The 17955-nt window shown below is 38.9% G+C and overlaps 1 protein-coding gene across 1 annotated transcript; it reads left to right on the top strand.

Annotated features, from left to right (window-relative positions):
• Positions 1 to 689: 689 nt before the first annotated feature.
• Positions 690 to 12642, top strand: LOC108972918 (forkhead box protein biniou). Its single transcript, XM_018939815.1, has 4 exons — positions 690 to 2034; positions 9916 to 10189; positions 10272 to 10671; positions 12173 to 12642. Exons 1-4 carry the CDS (start codon positions 989 to 991, stop codon positions 12445 to 12447), a joined length of 1995 nt encoding a protein of 664 aa, XP_018795360.1. The 5' UTR covers positions 690 to 988; the 3' UTR covers positions 12448 to 12642.
• Positions 12643 to 17955: the final 5313 nt, after the last annotated feature.

Below are 17955 nucleotides of genomic sequence, written 5' to 3'. Positions count from 1 at the left end.
TCATATACAGATGTGTAGACACAGACATAAATACATATATAAGTATGTAGATGATAACACACACGTGCAGCTTGCTTCCTTCTTTGACGCCGCTTTTCACGATCCTCTGAACAAATCTCATCCCAAAAGAAAAGGGCGAACATGTGTTGGCTCTACACAAACACAACAACAAAAATAACGAAGCAATCGCCACTTGAACGCAAATCGCTGAACATATACACAGACATATGTGAATCAGTGAACACACATTTAAATATACATATGCATATAGAGATGTAATTAGTATTGTGGAATAGCCCCGTACATATTGTATTTTATGCTCTTATTTGCCAGCCAAATGTAAACAAAAGACTTCGATGTGGGAGAAGCGTCGCCACCAACATCATCGTAGTCGTCGCCGTCGCCGTCGCCGTAGCCGTAGCCGCCGGAGTCGCCAACGCTACTGGTACTACAGGGACCGGCATTGAAATGCAGCACCTCGACACCGGTGGTGCGGCGTATAACGGCCACGAGTGCGTTTGTTCGTATGCGCTGCGACTGCGGCAAGGATGTGTGTGCGCAGCGAACTGATCGCCGATCGCTGACGCGGCTGACGCGGCTGGCGTAATTGGAGCGTAACTAGTGCGAAGATTTTTTGGTTAAGAAGCATTCCTCACTAGATTCAGTTGATCGAGAATAGCGTAAGAGAAAAGTACCGAATCGTGTGAAGACTTGAATGGGGGAATCTCGCGCATATCTAACAGTACAAAGTGAAAGAAAATATATTATAATCAAAAAAGTGCCCACCAAAAAATTTTAAGAGATTAAAAGTACGCAACACACACGTACAAACATAGCTCGGCGCATTTGTGCAAAATTATTAATTTATGCACGAGCTGAAAGTGAAAAATAAAGTATTATTCCTTGGTTTAATTTCCTTGGTTAAATTTCCACCCACATTTGTGTAGTAGTGCCAAAAGAAAAGCCAACTCGTATAAATGAAAATAAAATGATCAAAAGCGAAGAAATTATGGATTCCAATGGACATTCGAGCGGCCATAATGGCCTCCACCACAGCACACATTTACCTCATCATAACAGCATATACCGCACTTTGCCATCGAACATCATATCCACGACGAACTTCACGCCCCTAACGTATGCCGATCAAAGCGCCATGCTGCGTATGCCACAGGAGTCACCCGAATTGCAGGAGGAGAAACCCGATCTCAATTATCTCGATCGCAAATACTATGCGACCATGATGACGCAGCAGCAGCCAGTGCACGTCTCGCAGGCTGCGTCCTATGGTCTAACATCATTGCACACTATGTGTGCCTCGCCACATCCGAACAATGAGAATGACATTGGCATGCTGATGCCGTTGTCACCCAATTCATCACCGCACAATGAGGGTGGTCTCAAAGTGCCGTCGGATGGTGAGCTGCAACAATACGCCGTCACACAGCAACGTGTCATCGCTTCGAAAATGGTGGACATGAATTCCCATTATACACCCACCATTAAGTATTGTTCGAGCAATACAATTTTCAATACATCCGAATATTTGCCGCACAATGAGAGCGAGCAGCCACAGCCGCCACCGCCGTCCGCCGTACCTGTGTCTGCTGCGGTCAGCTCAACTGATATTTTGACACAATCTCTACAACGTATGCCAAATGTCGTCGGTGGTATGTCAACAGTGGCGAGTGCGTCGACGACGCCGTCCGGTGTTATAACTAGTTCGCATAGCGTTTCCGGTCAATTATGTTCCACAACCGACACAATGTCCTATTCGAATAGTTCCTCACCGGCTAAGTCGGTGCATAGTGCTCAGAGTGAGTCGGGTCAACAACAGCAACAACAGCAGCCGCAACAACAATCGAATACGTCATCTTCACAGGAGCTCACACCGCCAGATACGACGAAAAAATCGGGCTCCCGCCGACCTGAGAAACCCGCATTAAGTTATATAAACATGATTGCGATGGCCATTAAGGAATCGCCAACGGGGAAGTTAACGCTTAGTGAAATCTACAGTTTTCTGCAGAAAAGGTGAGCGAATATTGAAAATAAACTTCTTCGAACAACTTTGTAGTGAAGAATCAAAAATGCTGATGATTTTTTCGGGTTATTAAATTCTTTTTGGTTATTTTTGGATGGTAGGTACTCGTTTATAGAATATTCTGACGCATTTTTGCTTTCGAACTTTTTGGAAAGATGTCGGGGAAAAAGATTAAATAAATAAAAGTTAAACTAGCTCAAATATTTTTAAAGACAACAAAATTTATAAAATAAACAAAACTTTAGAAAGCAGATTATGAGTTTAAGTGGTTGCCTGTGCGAAAAAGATATTGAGAGGTTCTCGATTTTTTGGTTTTGAGTTTTTGACAGCAAAATTTTTCTGGTAAAAATTAACTGAAATAAAAAAAAAATTAAAAATTTGTTTTCAAGAAAAAATGACAATGTGCTCTTTTTTCCAAAAACTAAAATTAGATAAAATTTTTACATAAAGTGGATAGACACAAACCTTAACTTCGGCAGCAATGAAGCTAAATGCTCTTTACGCGTGCTTTTATGGCAGAACGGTCTTTTTTTTATCTATCCTGGTCCGATTTGAGCAATTTGTTCGAAGATTACAGGGTTTCCCTGGGCAATAATTATGACAAATTTCGTGAAGATATCTTCTAAAATAAAAACATTTTCGACACATGGTCAATGATTTTGATTGATCAGTTTGTATGATTCAATAATGTGTCAATATTCGGCGTTTCCGATATGCTTTTTTATGGAAAATAAAAGACTGGTTCATCGACTCAGCTCGTTATACTGATCATTTATATGTACGTATATACTTTACAGGGTTTTCGATGTTTCCTTGTGGGTGTTAAAAATTTTCGACATTTAAAAATGGAAGTTATTGTCAATAACTTATTGCTTGTTTCCTGGGGAATATCTTTGACAATATTGCATACTTTGGTTGCCTTTTATATTTTAAGATTTGGAAACACTAGTGTTGCAATTTTGAAACTTTTTATTGTAAAATTTGACATTTATGATGGTATGCATACTCAGAATGTATTCCCATAAGTTTCAGTAACTTAAAATGTTCTTCTCGACCATTTGAAAGTTTTCGCGCCATTACGTTTTACAGCTTTCGTCGCGGATTAGCTCATCAAGAGTGCACATACGAACTTAATTCAACTTTTGACGATGAAGCTCCATCAGGAACCATTCCGATGATATGGTGAATTCAATTGAGATCATAGATCACTCCAAAACGAATTTCGCAAAGGTCGCCCAAAATCAGTTATTCTTCAGGAAACTATTGATGATATTACAATATCGTAATGTGACCTTTCATCCGAGGCTGTTGTTGCGTTGTCATTGGGGTGGTTTTTTTTACGTGGCGGGTCCCAAACCCAGCGCACAACCCTATGCAGGGAATGTTTCGCCTTCTCACTTTAGCTCACCTTCAAACGGATGTTCTTAGGCTACCCAGAGGATACTTGGTCAAGGACCGGAAGTCGTGAGCTGCTTGAGTCATATGTAAAAGAATCGTTTCTGGCCACTCCCAAGTGAATGGCGATCAGAAAACTTTCCTCACTTGCGTGAACTTCTTCACATGACTCCATCCTCCAGAATGTGACCTTTCGTGAGATTGAGACAATTTGAGGAATTAGTGGGACTAGCATACATTAAACATTGCGTGAACATTTGACTATAAAAAATAAAAGTTTGTTTACGTTGGATTCCACACAATGTTTTATTCGCCAAAAAAAATAATCGTAGATTTTCGCGTATGAACCCGAGACTAAACAGCAGTCGACTCTATGGGTAGTTTGAGATAAGCTGAAACCAACAAAAGCTGATCGTGCATAAAGCACTGACAGGCAAATGGTTGTCTGTTTTTTAACAACTGGACACATCGCAACCATACCACTGGAACAACGCATTTGGCAGTTGTCTTTTAAGAAATCAGGAAAACGAACTGCCAATGCTATTTCTCATCAGCAGCATTTAGAGCACGCATAATATCGATTAGACGAGTCATCCACCGTATGACTTACCGTACGTAAAAAATAACGAATAGGGCAACGTTTTTCGACACCTGAGGAGCTGGTTGATGCCAAAAGGCATGTTTTGGAGATACCTCCATCAGAGTGGCAAAAGTTCTTTGTAAATTTGTTCAAACGCATGCAAAAGTGTATAGATCTTAATGGAGAATATTTTCTCGAAACCCGAAATATAAAAGGCACGAATAATAGTTAACACGATCGGCTGAGCCGTGCGTTGAAATAAGGTAAAGGTAAGGTAAGGCTTCGAGAAAATTGCGTTTAAAATTTGAAATTAAATTTATTTGGAATAGTGACGTTGTTACAAATATGCTCATACTACAAGGAGCGTTCCAAAGTAAACAATACTTAAAAAAAAGAGAACAAATGGTTTTTTAGGTAAAAACCTATTTATTTTATACAAAATAGTCTCTTTCTGCTTCAAGACAGCTTTATGCACGGTCCAAAAGCATGTCGAACAAGTGTTTTAGTTAGTTGGTCGGTATGCCGGTGCAAGCCTTTGGAATGGCCTCTACGTCTGCATAACGCTTTCCTTTCATGGGCAAATGTATATTTCCGAAAAGTCGCCAGATCAGCTGAATACGGGGAGTGGTTAATGGTTAAAACGAGTTAAATGTGATTTTTGATCAAATAATCGGCCACAAGCGTCAATCAAATGTTGGATTCTGAGCAATTTTTTGTCGTCAGTCAATTTGTGCGGAATAAACCCTGCACATACCTTTCGTAAGCCCAAATGTTCGGTCAAAATGCGATAAGTCAATATTTTGGAGATGTTCAATTCTATTTCCATGAATTTCAATGATGATTTCGGCTGATTTACGAAGAATTCACGCACAGTTTCGATGGAATTTCCGGTGATCACGGATTTTGATTGGCCCACATGTTGATCGTCATTTATGTCCTCACGACCACTTTGAAAACGCTGAAACCTACACGAGTGGGTCAGTCTGGGATAGGCAATCATCGCCGTAAACTTGTTTCATCAATTGAAATGTTTCGGTAAAAGTTTTACTAATTCTAAAACAAAATTTAATGTTATAACTCAAACATACTGACACTTAAAACGCAATAACTTCACCAATCGATGAAATGTCATGAAATTCTCACTGGACAATCGATAGAAAAGCAGATTCGAACGCAGCATTCGACATATAGATGACGCCACCAAGGGGTCCTGGATTCAAAAAGTCCTGCCCTACCTATTCGCCGAAAATTGTTCGGCATAATTTTCCAAATTCTAGCTAGACATAACCCCTAAAAGGCTTGATATGTACTCTTACTTTAATAAATTTGACCACCTACCGAATCTCAGTGTGTTAGTGTCATAATTCGAAATTGAATGATTGAATGTAATTAGGCAGCGTTTCAGCTATCATTCTCTTGAACTGTTGAAAGAAAGGTTCTGTATGGGTTTTCAGATTTAAACATGGAGTAACATGTTGCAGAGACACTTATGAAATAGATATAGACAATCGCACATTTTTTGTATTTTGAACAATTAATCAGTCAATGATAACGGTCAGAGATTAATTTCTATATTTAACTTGATGAATTTTTAATTCAGCTAAGTTGCATCTTAAGCTGTTTTTTTTAGCGGCAGAAAACATTCCCTACATATGTAATTTGCAAATATTCTGGCGAGTTGATAGTTTTTGGCCGGAAAAAATCCGGGTTCGTTACTGTTACGTTGACCCGGTTATCACAGAAACGGTAGCGAAAATAGATTGAGCGGTTCATTTCAGCAGAACCAGATATGGAGAACAAAAATTTGGGTAGAAAATGGACAAGGAGATGAAAAATTCTAATTTATTTAATAAAGGCCATACAGTGCATCACAAAAATAAGTGAGAGAAAAAAGCTTAAGAACTAATAATAACCTGTTTTTTTTAAATTTTTTTCATATATTTCATATTCATTTAAAAGTAATAGCAAACAAGTAAGGAAGGGCTAAGTTCGGGTATCACCGAATATTTTATACTCTCGCATGATAAAGTGATAATCGAGATTTCAGGCGTGGTTGTGAACCGATTTCACCCATATTTGGTACATGTCATCAGGGTGTTAAGAAAATATTATATACCGAATTTCATTGAAATCGGTCGAGTACTTCCTGAGATATGGTTTTTGGTCCATAAGTAGGTGACGCCACGCCCATTTTCAGCCTGGATGCAGCTTACTTCTGACATTTCTTCCATAAAATTTAATGTTTCTGATGTTTTTTGTTAGTCGGTTAACGCACTTTTAGTGATTTTCAACATAACCTTTGTATGATAGGTGGGAGTGGTTATTATCCGATTTCTTCCACTTTTGAACTGTATATGGAAATGCCTGAAGAAAACGACTCTGTAGAGTTTGGTTGACATAGCTATAGTAGTTTCCGAGATATGTACAAAAAACTTAGTTCGGGACGGGGCCACGCCCACTTTTCCAAAAAAATTACGTCCAAATATGCCCCTCCCTAATGCGATCCTTTGTGCCAAATTTCACTTTAATATCTTTATTTATGGCTTAGTTATGACACTTATAGGTTTTCGGTTTTCGCCATTTTGTGGGCGTGGCAGTGGGCCAATTTTGCCCATCTTCGAACTTAACCTTCTTATGGAGCCAAGTTTCATCATGATATCTCAATTTTTACTCAAGTTACAGCTTGCACGGACGGACGGACGGACAGACAGACATCCGGATTTCAACTCTACTCGTCACCCTAATCACTTTGGTATATATAACCCTATATCTGACTCTTTTAGTTTTAGGACTTACAAACAACCGTTATGTGAACAAAACTATAATACTCTCTTTAGGAACTTTGTTGCGAGAGTATAAAAATATTAGCGTAATCATATTTGTTCACTGTATGCTTACAAGATTGTCTACTCCGGTTGCTGCCTTATTCCGTGGATCAAGCTCTGTATTTACTTTTCTCCATACTTTTTCATGTCCATCAGAGCCAAAAATATTGTATATACTTTCATCCGAGAAAATAACAGAAGTCCAGAAATTTCGTGCTCTTTCACAAACTTCAATCCATTTTTCTTGTTATTTATTTTAGGAATCGCGGGTTTAAATAGTATTTTTCTTTTTTGTATTTTTCTGTTATTTTAATAGCTGAATTACTATTATGAGTAATTGTTATTGTAAGAAAACACAAAATATGTGTTTTTTTCTGCAAGTAATTTGACATTTTCAAGCCCATATATAGTGTATAGTGTGTATGGTATAAGATATATGTATATAACTTTTCCATATGAAAATTGTTGACAGATCTAAAAACAAGAACAACCAAAGCTAATATACCCTTCACAGGTGCATTTCTTTAAGGAATGATTATTGAAGCTATATACTATAGTAATCCGATCTGAACCACTTTTTCGGAGCTTATATTATTACCTTAAGCAGTAATCCATGTCAAGTTTCGTGAAGATATAACGTCAAATGCTAATTTCTTCCGATATTACATTATTTCTATGCGCAATAGCTCATACCAAATATCTTAAAGATACATCGTCAAATGAGGAAGTGTCCCATGCAAGCATTTGACTCCGATCCAATCCAATATCGGCAGTTCCGACAAATGAGCAGCTTCTTGAAGAGAAAATGACGTTTGCATAATTTCAAAACGATGTCTTAAAAACTGGGAGACTAGTTCGTATATATACAGACGGACAGAGAGACAGACGGACATGGCTAAATCAATTCAGCTCAACATACTGATCATTTATATGTACATATATATACTTTATAGGGCCTCCGACGCTTCCTTCTGGGTGTTACCAGCTTCTTGGCTGGGTATATCCCTGTTCAGGGTATAATTATCATTTTAGAATAGGGGCCGAAGAGCCTCAGAGTTAGGAAGAACCGAATTGACTTCTGTTAATTCAGCGGAAATACATGAACCCACATATACGGTATAAGCGGTATACATACATACATACGCGCATCCGTAAAGGTATATACATACATATGTGTATATACTTTTGCAGATATGTGTATATGTATGTATCGGTCTTTGTTAAAATTATTACTCACAAAAATAAATAAACTGGAAGTGGACACACACGCTAAATGGTTTGGGGCAAAGTGGCACCCACGGTGTTTGTGACAACCCCCAAATGTTTACACATAAGCATGCACAATTAAGTAACAACAACAACAATAAGGGAGGGATATTACTGCGAGTGCGCAATTTACATAAAGATTTATTTATTGATTTTGTTAAAACTATCGTTTCTTTTTGAGTAAACAATCGAGCAACTGGCGGCGCTCCGGACGGCTTGGACATCCCTCGGTGTACGCAATGGCACGGATATATACATACATACATATAAACCTACCGATTTGGTCTCTTCATTTCACTTTAATTTCAGCAATTTGAGAAATTTTAATCACTTTCGAGTATCCATTTAACTTTGTGTGTGTATCAAAGCCAGGCATTGGTTGGAAGCACTTGTGTGCCTTGGTATCAGATACACGCTTGCCACAACGCTCGCCAGAGTTGAAGTAATCAAAGCTTCAAATTCGTACCCTCTCAGGTTTCTTGGGAAATAAGCGTTTAGCTTAAATTTCAACTAGGGCGCCTCCAAATACAAGAGTGTGTGTGTGTGTGTAATACGTAGGTACTATATAAACATATTTGTAAGGAAGCCTAGTTTAGAGTGCTATATACATATGTATGTAATTATTATTTGCACATTATAGAAAAGAAAAGAAATAAGAAAGATCTGAGATCCGACGAAAATGAACAATATTTACATATCTCCATACCTTAGCTTAGGTTAGTTGGCTGATCAAAGATCGCACGTGGAAGGCTGTGGTAGGATTCGCAGCCTTACTGCGTGGTCACCAATTGGGCAATGGCTCGTTAAAGGCACCAAAACTAGGGAGAGACTGAACTTACTGAGTGAAAAGAGATCATTGGATCTCTTGCGATTGATTTCGGGCTTTTGCGACAGCGCATGTACCGATGGTGGCCCAGCGCTGGCCAAGTTTCCGCGAAGCCTACCTATATAGTAGTAGAACACAAGAGGCTCACAACCTACTGATAGCGTTCCCAGGTTTTCTTGCTGATGAGCTAAGCTTTACAGTTTCTTGCGATTCCATTGTGGCCCGCACTTATACCAGTCTTATCACAAAGATACTCGACGCTATTGAGAGCGAGGTTAGGCACTTTATGACCTCGATACCTTAATGGGTAGATGGTTAATTGGTGTCGTCTTTTAAAACGACACTGTTGAAAGTTTTGATTAAGAGCAAATGCGAAGCCTTCATTATTCATCTTATTGATGTCTAACCAATTAATATTGGGAAATACTCGTATAACCAGTTCTATCGATTTTGTCTATTTTCTAGATTCTCTTGGGGGTAAATACCTTTACGTTATGGGCGAGAAGAAATGAGATTTGTTTGCCAAAAGGATAGTCTTATAAGTGGGTTTCTAGGTCTTAACATAGTTCCTAACATAAAGATTAAAACAATCTATATTAAACTGGGCTATACTGACCGGCTTCACGCCATACAAAGGCCTACCCATCCTTAATAATGTCAGATGAATGAGCAGTTTAATTGGCACTTTTGGCAATATCATCAACTCTTTCGCTTCGCGGAATTCCTTTGTGGCTTAAAACCCAGTATATATGATATATGCATATCTTGACCTTATTTATGTTTATTTCCTGCGTTGTTAGCTAAGAACTCTATGTAGAAAGACGACGACTGAAAATCACAAAGTGTTACAGAAGAAAAAAGAAACTGGATTACCTTCGATTCCTGTGAAACAAATAAATAATATGTGATTTCAGTTAGTGATAAGAGAGCAGGGTTGAAAAACACCGTTAACTGCTTGTTTTATTTTTTAATTTTTCAGATTCGAATTCTTTCGCGGTCCATATGTGGGTTGGAAAAACTCAGTGAGACATAATCTTAGCCTAAATGAGTGCTTCAAAAAGTTGCCGAAGAGCATGAGTGTGGGCAAGCCGGGAAAGGGAAATTACTGGACCATCGAACAGAACTCCGCTTATATGTTTGAGGACGAGGCCAGTTTGCGTAGGCGACCACGGGGTTATCGATCGAAGCTGAAAGTGAAACCTTATCCGAACACAAACGGGTTTTACACAACTTCCTCCTATGATCCCAGCATGGTGAGCACATTATATACATACATACACACATTAGAACCAATCATATTTAACATTCCCTTTCTGTTTTTTTTTTTTACAACAGGATAATGCCAATTTCTACGCCACACAACCGTATGCTTCCTATGACTACGCTACCAGCAGTGCTGCCGCTGCAGCGCCATTCACGGATTCCTGGAATTCACACGCTGCCCATACACAGACCCTGCCACAGTATTCAAATATAGCTGCCGCCTCATCGGTGCTGCATGGCGGCAACAACAACAACGCTACACCGCCACTGGCGCACACGCTGACCCCCTCGGCGTTGGTGAGCGGTTCAGGCAGTCCCTCGCATGCTACTACGGCGGCGCTTCAAAACTCGAATCCGGGTTTGGATTACGCGACAGCTACCATGGTGGCCGCCAATTATCCATACGCCAGTACGGCTGGCGGTGGTAGCAGCGTAGGAGGTGGCGCAGGCGCCACTTACAGCCTTGATAACGGTGAGTTGTGACTTAAGCGCGGAAGTGTGATTATTTAATGTGAATTTGACGATGAAGCCGTCTGTTGAGCACTCCACATACATTACAAGTGCTACAATTTCATGGCGATCGTGTCAATCAAATATCTGAAATGCCTCTTAAGCGCCAGAGAGAATCGTAAAATTACTGTAGAAGTGTTTGAGTTGTGAGTTGTGAGGAGACTTAAGATTGATGGTGCGGATTTGTAGGTTTTTATGATCTTCATATGTTGGCACTGTAAGTCGGGGTTACTGGTAATGCCACATTGTTATGCAAATCTGTATGTTTGTGGGGATTTGGCTATACTATGCATACATATGTATATAAATAAATGCACACATATGTGCGATCTGGCAATCTAAAGAGAAGCGTTGTAATACTTGACAACTCTTTTTTGATGTAGCCGAAGATGACGTTAACTTCGTGGCTACTTTTAATCTGTGTACACGTACTTAGATATATGTATACATACGTATGAACGAGTTCGGTCCGATAAATACTTGACTTAAAAGAGAAAAATGAAATTTTTTGATAAATTGCTATTTATCTTCCAACATAGGATTTAGCTTGATACACTTGACCCAAAGATACTTTTCATGCTTTGGCACGTCTGAAAAATATGATTTATGGAGGTTACCAAAATATACCGCTCTAGTGGGGATAACCTTTTCATTCGACTTAAATTTCGACCCGGTAAGTGAGTTTCAAAATTTGGAAACAGAATGGCGTCGCTCCAAATTTACAGAATACGTTAGATGGAGTAGCAGTACGAAGTCTAATACTGCCGAAATTGTTGAGACACGGCCGAGGCTGGAACTGGTGCACTGTCATGGTGGAAGATAACTTTTTTCTTTTCAAAATTAGGACTTATTCCTGCGATTCGGCGTCGATTAACGTTTTAACCTTGTGAGGGTTCTGTCGACGTGGATAGCACATGAAGTTCACCATAGAGATTAATTCTTATTCTCTGATGTGTGCCAATAGATCCACGAATCATCGATTATGTGCCGCGGTTTAATCGCCAAAATGGTTATCCGGAAGTTCTTCACCGACTATTCTTTTTATTAGTTTAGGGCAAAAGGTCGGTTTTTACGGCAAAGAACAGCAACGATCCCACTTGAACAGCTTGAAGCGTCTGTCCGTTGAGATGTCTAATACTTCTAAAAATTGAGCATAATGACCCTTATGTTACCACTTCGTCGTCCACCGTACCGCTTTTACAATTTGCATCCCACAAAATTTGTTGGTCTTACCGTATTCTTAGATGCGGCATGATGAGTCTAGCTAAGACCAAGTAGTGTAGAATGGCCTTGAGTGACATTTTTGTTCTTGTTCATAGTGCCAACGGTTCTAGTTCTTTGCGTTTTCGGTTTCCCTCGCAATTATAAAAAAACTATTTTTTTTTGTAACTTTCAAACCTCGCCACACAAATATTTTACTCATGCCTCTCTTTCTCTCTCTCTCTTATCTTTCATCATTTCAGGTTTGCGTTCAATGAGTCTCTCACACATGCACCAACATCAACATCAACAACAACAACATCACCATTCAGCGATGACACCACCACCACCATTACCGCCCAGCTCTACATCCATGGGTAATTCGGCGCTTATTGATCGGAAACCCATTTTCCTACCTTCGATGACGCCACCCTCCTCCGGTCCCATGTCCACACCGCCGCTCCATCACCAGCATTTGGTTGGAAGCAACAACGGCGGTGGCGGCGGTTATTATGAACACATAAAGTTCTCCAACTAATAGTTCCGTTAAAAAATTAATTAATGTGTTAGAGTAGCGCTTTTGGCCGCTCCATCGACCAAGCACCAAATAGTCCCTGAAAGGGTAAACTAGTGTTTAATTAAAAATTTAATAACTTTTATTTTGTTTTACTTGTTTGTGTGAAGAGTTTAATTTGTTAAGAGCAGCATTATAAGTTTTATAGTTAAAATTTAAGTATTAGGGTTGTCTATAGTTCTAAATAAAGTATAAGGAATTGAAATCGGTTGCTTAATATTTGGAATGTTTAAAATGCTTTATTATAACGGATATATAATGGTTGTCATTTTTGTTGGATAAATGATCCATTAACACAGGCTTAAACGTTCTTTTGGGTTTTTATTCCAAGTTCAGAGGCACACCGGGCTAACAGAAAAAAAAGAAAAGTTTTAGGAACTAAAAAAGTTGTACTAAAATTTAAAGGTAATAGGTGTTTATGGTAAATATTTAAAGAATTCACCGAAAGTACTGCCAAGTTACAAATGATCTTCGACGACGCAATGAAAGCGGATTCTCCACTGCGCCAGTTATTCCGGCCCCTATTTAGCCTTCTAACCCAACTGCATTTTTGTTGTTGTTTTGAAATTCGGTATTATCAAAAATATTCGGTTGAAGTGCTGTCAAACTTCAACTTTTTTTGGTATTCTTCTTATTCTTTACTGGCGTGGGCATTGCTTACGCGGTTACGTCAAGGCCAATGCAAAGGACCATACATCTTTCAACAATTGGTAACGTCGACTCATCAGATGTAGTCATCGTCCATGCCTCTGTACCATATAACGACGGACGGGAATGTTGAGTGCCTTAAAGAGTTTGGTTTTTTTTCGTCGAGTGGGGACTTCACTTCACAATTGTCTACTCAGTCCGAAGAAGCAAGAGTTGGCAAGAGTTTTTCTGCGTTGTATTTCGAGGCTGAATCCTTAATGCGTTTGCCACGGTCGTTATCAAAAGGGGAATTTCTCTTCAGAGGCTGTTGCTATTGTTGCATTGGGGTCGTTTTTTTCGTGGCGGTACCCAAACCCATAGGAGGGATGGTACGCCTTCTCACTTTAGCTCGCCTTCAAAACGATGTTCTTTGGCTACACAGAGGATACTTGGTCTAAGACCGGAAGTCGTGAGCTGCTTGAGCCATATGTAAAATAATTGGACGCAACAAACTAAAATTCGGAATCATTAAAAAAAATATTTAAGGAATTGTGGGAAGGGTTTCGAACATGACGAGTCGAAGCAATTTACTACTCCTAGGAATATAGTTTTTGAATAAAATTAAGATTTTTAAGCGTTTTGCTCCTCTTATGTCATTGGTGTTTAATCACAGCGCACCTATGTATGTGGTGTTCATAATATTTAAAGGTTTTAAACAATCATAGATATCGTAGATAGCTTCAGTCCAGAGTTAAAATTATTTAAAATGCATTAAAAACCTCGAAACTCATTTATATTTTAAGAGTCATTTACCTTTTTTTGAGCAATAACTAAATTTTATTATTTTGCTTTTTTTTTAAATGTCAGCTGTTTAATTATCTGTCAGTTTTTAATTTTTTAGGTTTGCAACGCCAAGCAAACTTCATCTGAAAATAGTTGAAAATCGTAACACCAAAAAAACAGTTATGTTTATCTGAAGTTGAATTGCTTAAACTTCAATTCAAACGAGTGGAGTTGAAAACCCTAGTAGGGGTCAAAATTAATGTATTCAGTTGTTGTGGAATGAGATACATATTTAATTTTGGGCCAACCACTACCTCTTTCGCTCCTCAAATACTGTTAACATGCCATGGATAGCTCTGCACTTTTCCACCAGTTTGCTCACGAAATTTCGCAATTGAATTATTATATAATTGGGTCGGTTTAATATTTATTTTCATAAATAAGTTCGTTGATCTATGTTTTGAGGTTCAAATTGCGGAAAACTTCTTTTTTGGCATTTCATCATTGCATTTAACTAAAAAAGGTCAAAATCTTCGATTTTTGTAAAATCTGGAAGTTTATTTTACACATTTAGCGTTCATGGTACATCGTATTAATAAAACAAACAATCAACATAATATTGCTATGAAAGAACGTCGAACACAAAAATGGCACATTATCTAGAAGATTGACTTTAGGGAATTATAAAACACACAAAAGTTATCTAAAATAACCAAAAATGTAACAAAATATACACTTTCCAAAAAGGCGGACAAATTTAACGATAGATGATGATAAACGTTCTCTGGTACATAATTACGAGATTTGGATCTAAAAATTACGATATTTGCTTACACTTGCCTACTTCTTGTCCTCAACGCTCTTCGCCCATAGATGGTGCTGTCTTAATTAAATTAACTCCCCAAATGTATTGAATTTATAAGAAGCCGTACAATTCTTAACTCAATGGAATTTATGAATATTGCAGGTAGTAACAATTAAAAATTTTGACAGAATTAATTCAAATTCACAATAATTTTGTTTTTGTAATATTCAAGAAAAATACTGATATTTCTACGTAGAAATAAAGTTAGTTAGTGTATTCAGCGCCACCTATGAATGGGCAGTTTAATATAATATACTTAGGTGGCTTATCTTCGGCTAAAACTTTTCTGCTAGTCTGCTTTTAGGGGCAAACATAGAAAACGTACACATAAAAATCGAATATATCGTTCTTAAAGAATAGAGCAAGGATCTTTAGAGCATACAGTTTTTATAGTGTTTAGCCATTTTAAAGGTATATTTATACACATTTTTAGAAAAAGACAATGAGACAACAATTAAATTTATTTAAAAAATGTTTGGTTGTTTTGGGTATTTTGATCTGATCAAAAAACTGGTAGATCATTGTGATCGGATCATTTGTCACCAAATAATCTTTCAAAGTTATTAGAAAAATGCTGATAGACTCTATCGACTCTTGACCGCTACACTTTATAAAGCTGTAAATCACAAAATATTTGAAATACTCATTTAAAAATTTAGCGGGTTCTACAGCTCCATCAAAACCGCCTACTCTCTCACCTCCAGGATCACCCACCACACCCGTGGCAAACCCGCATTGTTCAATTCAACTGCAATGAATTCCAGAGCAAATTCAAGAAGATAGTTGCACTCATGAACCGGGAACGCGTATCGATAGCTGCGATCCAAGAAGCCAAGCTAAACAGTTGCTCAGATCTTCTGAGTTGTGCCGGTTTCAACGTTATATGTACGGATCGCGAGCGAGATAATAGTGGTGCTCTAGCCTTCATATTGAACAACTCCGTGCAGTATCGTCTAATCGATGACGACATTGACCGCAGGGATACTACTCTAGAATGTAAGGGTATAGCTATCCGGTCAGGCCATGCTGAGCTTGAAGATTCGGCGATTGATAAACCAGCATAAGCGGACGAAATAGATTGAGCACCTGCAGTCCTGCAACCTCTCCACCGGTGTGAGTAAGCTTTGGGCTACTGTCAAGGTTTTGTCTAACCCAGAGAGACATGGTGACCGAATTGAAGTTCAATTCAATGGACATGCCTATTCCGACCCGGCTTACCTTATAACCCTTATCATCCTAAAGGGAACTAATAATCGTTATCACAAGAACAACGACGGGCATGGTGTCGTATTCGATCTTGTTACTGAACTCGGGCTAAATTGACAATACGACCAAAAGGAGATCCATGCAAGAATAAACATTACTTTTCCTTCCAGTAGAGAACAATGAAGCAATGGAGCTGTGATCGATAGTTCCAACGGCGAAACCTATATATTGAATCAATAGACCCTAGAGCAATACCTCAGGGTTTGGAAAACTAGCAACACAGGGCATACCATAAAATTACTTTGGGGAAGCTTTGATGTTGGACAGACAAAAAAGCTTATAATATAGCTTTGTAACATTGCAGCCTTAAGATACTAACTCAGAAAATTGGAATTTTGTTCATGATTTTAAAATTCTTAATTTATTCTTCAAACTCTGAGTCTTTTATCTCAAAGTAATCCCCCCTAACTCCAATGCAATTGTACCAACGATTTTAAAATCCCCGAAAAAGTTGTTAAAATCAATTTCCGGAATCGCCTTCAATGAGCGTAGCGATTCATTTTAATTGCCTTCAATTGATTCAAAATGGTTTATCCGGAGATGTCGTTTGAGCTTGCTGCTTAGCCAGAAGTTACACGGGGCTAATTCAGGTGAATACTATGGTTGCGGCGGGAAATTGGATGAAAATTTGGCAAAATGCTCAGAAAGAAACAATGCAGTATTCGACGGTGCATTTTCAAAGTGCAGAAGCCAAGAGTTGTCGGCACACAATTATGGCCTCTTTAAACGAATAGCTTCGCGCAGCCGACACGTAACACTCAAATGGTGTCCCTTGTTGACAGTTAGACGGGTCCGAAGGAATTCGGAGTGCACAACACCTTGATAATCGCAGAAAACTGTCAACATAACCTTGACTTTTGACCTGCTTTACCACGTTTTGTTTTTTTTTGTTGGTCTTCGGCTCACCTTTGCCACAAGCACAGATCCAAGACTCATGACAGTAATAATAAGTTTCATGACATTCTGGTAGAAGGAAAACATTCTTTCACAAACGTTAACGCGACGCTGTTTTTTAAAAAAATGTAGTGATTGTGGAACCAGTCCAGTTTTCACATATTTTCGATATTCTGACTGTTAATCGTTGATTCTCAAGCACGCCTTTATTTTATTGCCGTGTTGATCATCAGTTGACGTTGACGCATTTATGTATGAATTTATGCCAAAAGCCCATCACTGCTTAAAAGATACCAAGTTGACCGTAAAGTGACGCTGATACCCACAAGCATATAAGCATGATGAACGCAATCCAATTACACTTGTAATTGTCTCACTTTTATGAACAAATTAAAATCTCGAAAAGTCAAAAGAATCTTCGCCCATGCCGATATACAAAAATCACCAAGCAGCATAGCCATTGTCACCAAAGAGAATAAAAATCGCATCAAAAAGTCGACGAAGCCGGATCTGCTCATTTGCAAGTCGAAAACCGATTTGATCTTGTCTTCTACAGCAGACACACACCCACAAGCACAAGTAGCAGTGTATTGAAGAAAGGACCGTGTCCAGTTGAAATGGCCAGTGGACAGACGGCAGTCGGCAGCCGGTAGGCAGGATAATTTTGTGCGAGACCGTCGTGGCTGCGAAAAATGCACAGTCAAAGGATAATCAGGATTAAATCTCTTTTAAAAGTTAATGTTTATGTACGCACCTACCAAATGAGACGGCAATCGCGGAGCTGCCACCGAAACAGCCGCAGTCGCCGTCAGAGGAGAATGCCGGCAAATGGAAAAATGTGCGGAAAGTAATGTGAAAATTATGAAAATATTTACATAAGCGCAGCCGGGAGACTTGAGCGGCAGTTGCACACACTTGGCAGGACAATTGGTCAAGCCGTCGATGCGAGTGCATTTGCTGCCATTTGACAGCCGCTCGCAGACAATTGTCGATCGCATTGCATGTGTGTGTGTGTGTGCGTGTGTGTTGAAGCGCAT

This window comes from Bactrocera latifrons, unplaced genomic scaffold, assembly GCF_001853355.1.
Source record: "Bactrocera latifrons isolate USDA-ARS-PBARC rearing strain unplaced genomic scaffold, ASM185335v1 scaffold_44, whole genome shotgun sequence".
Classification (NCBI taxonomy): Eukaryota; Metazoa; Arthropoda; class Insecta; order Diptera; family Tephritidae; genus Bactrocera; species Bactrocera latifrons.
The sequence above is the reverse complement of the archived record's forward strand: the minus strand, read 5'-3'. Positions and strand labels throughout refer to the sequence as shown.

What these genes read in the sequence shown, in the direction of transcription:
- LOC108972918 (XM_018939815.1), top strand. Translation starts at nt 989, where the DNA reads ATGATCAAAAGCGAAGAAATTATGGATTCCAATGGACATTCGAGCGGC. An exon ending in TACAGTTTTCTGCAGAAAAG is followed by an intron (nt 2,035 to 9,915) that starts GTGAGCGAATAT and finishes TTAATTTTTCAG; the next exon opens with ATTCGAATTCTTTCGCGGTC. An exon ending in CACTTACAGCCTTGATAACG is followed by an intron (nt 10,672 to 12,172) that starts GTGAGTTGTGAC and finishes TCATCATTTCAG; the next exon opens with GTTTGCGTTCAATGAGTCTC.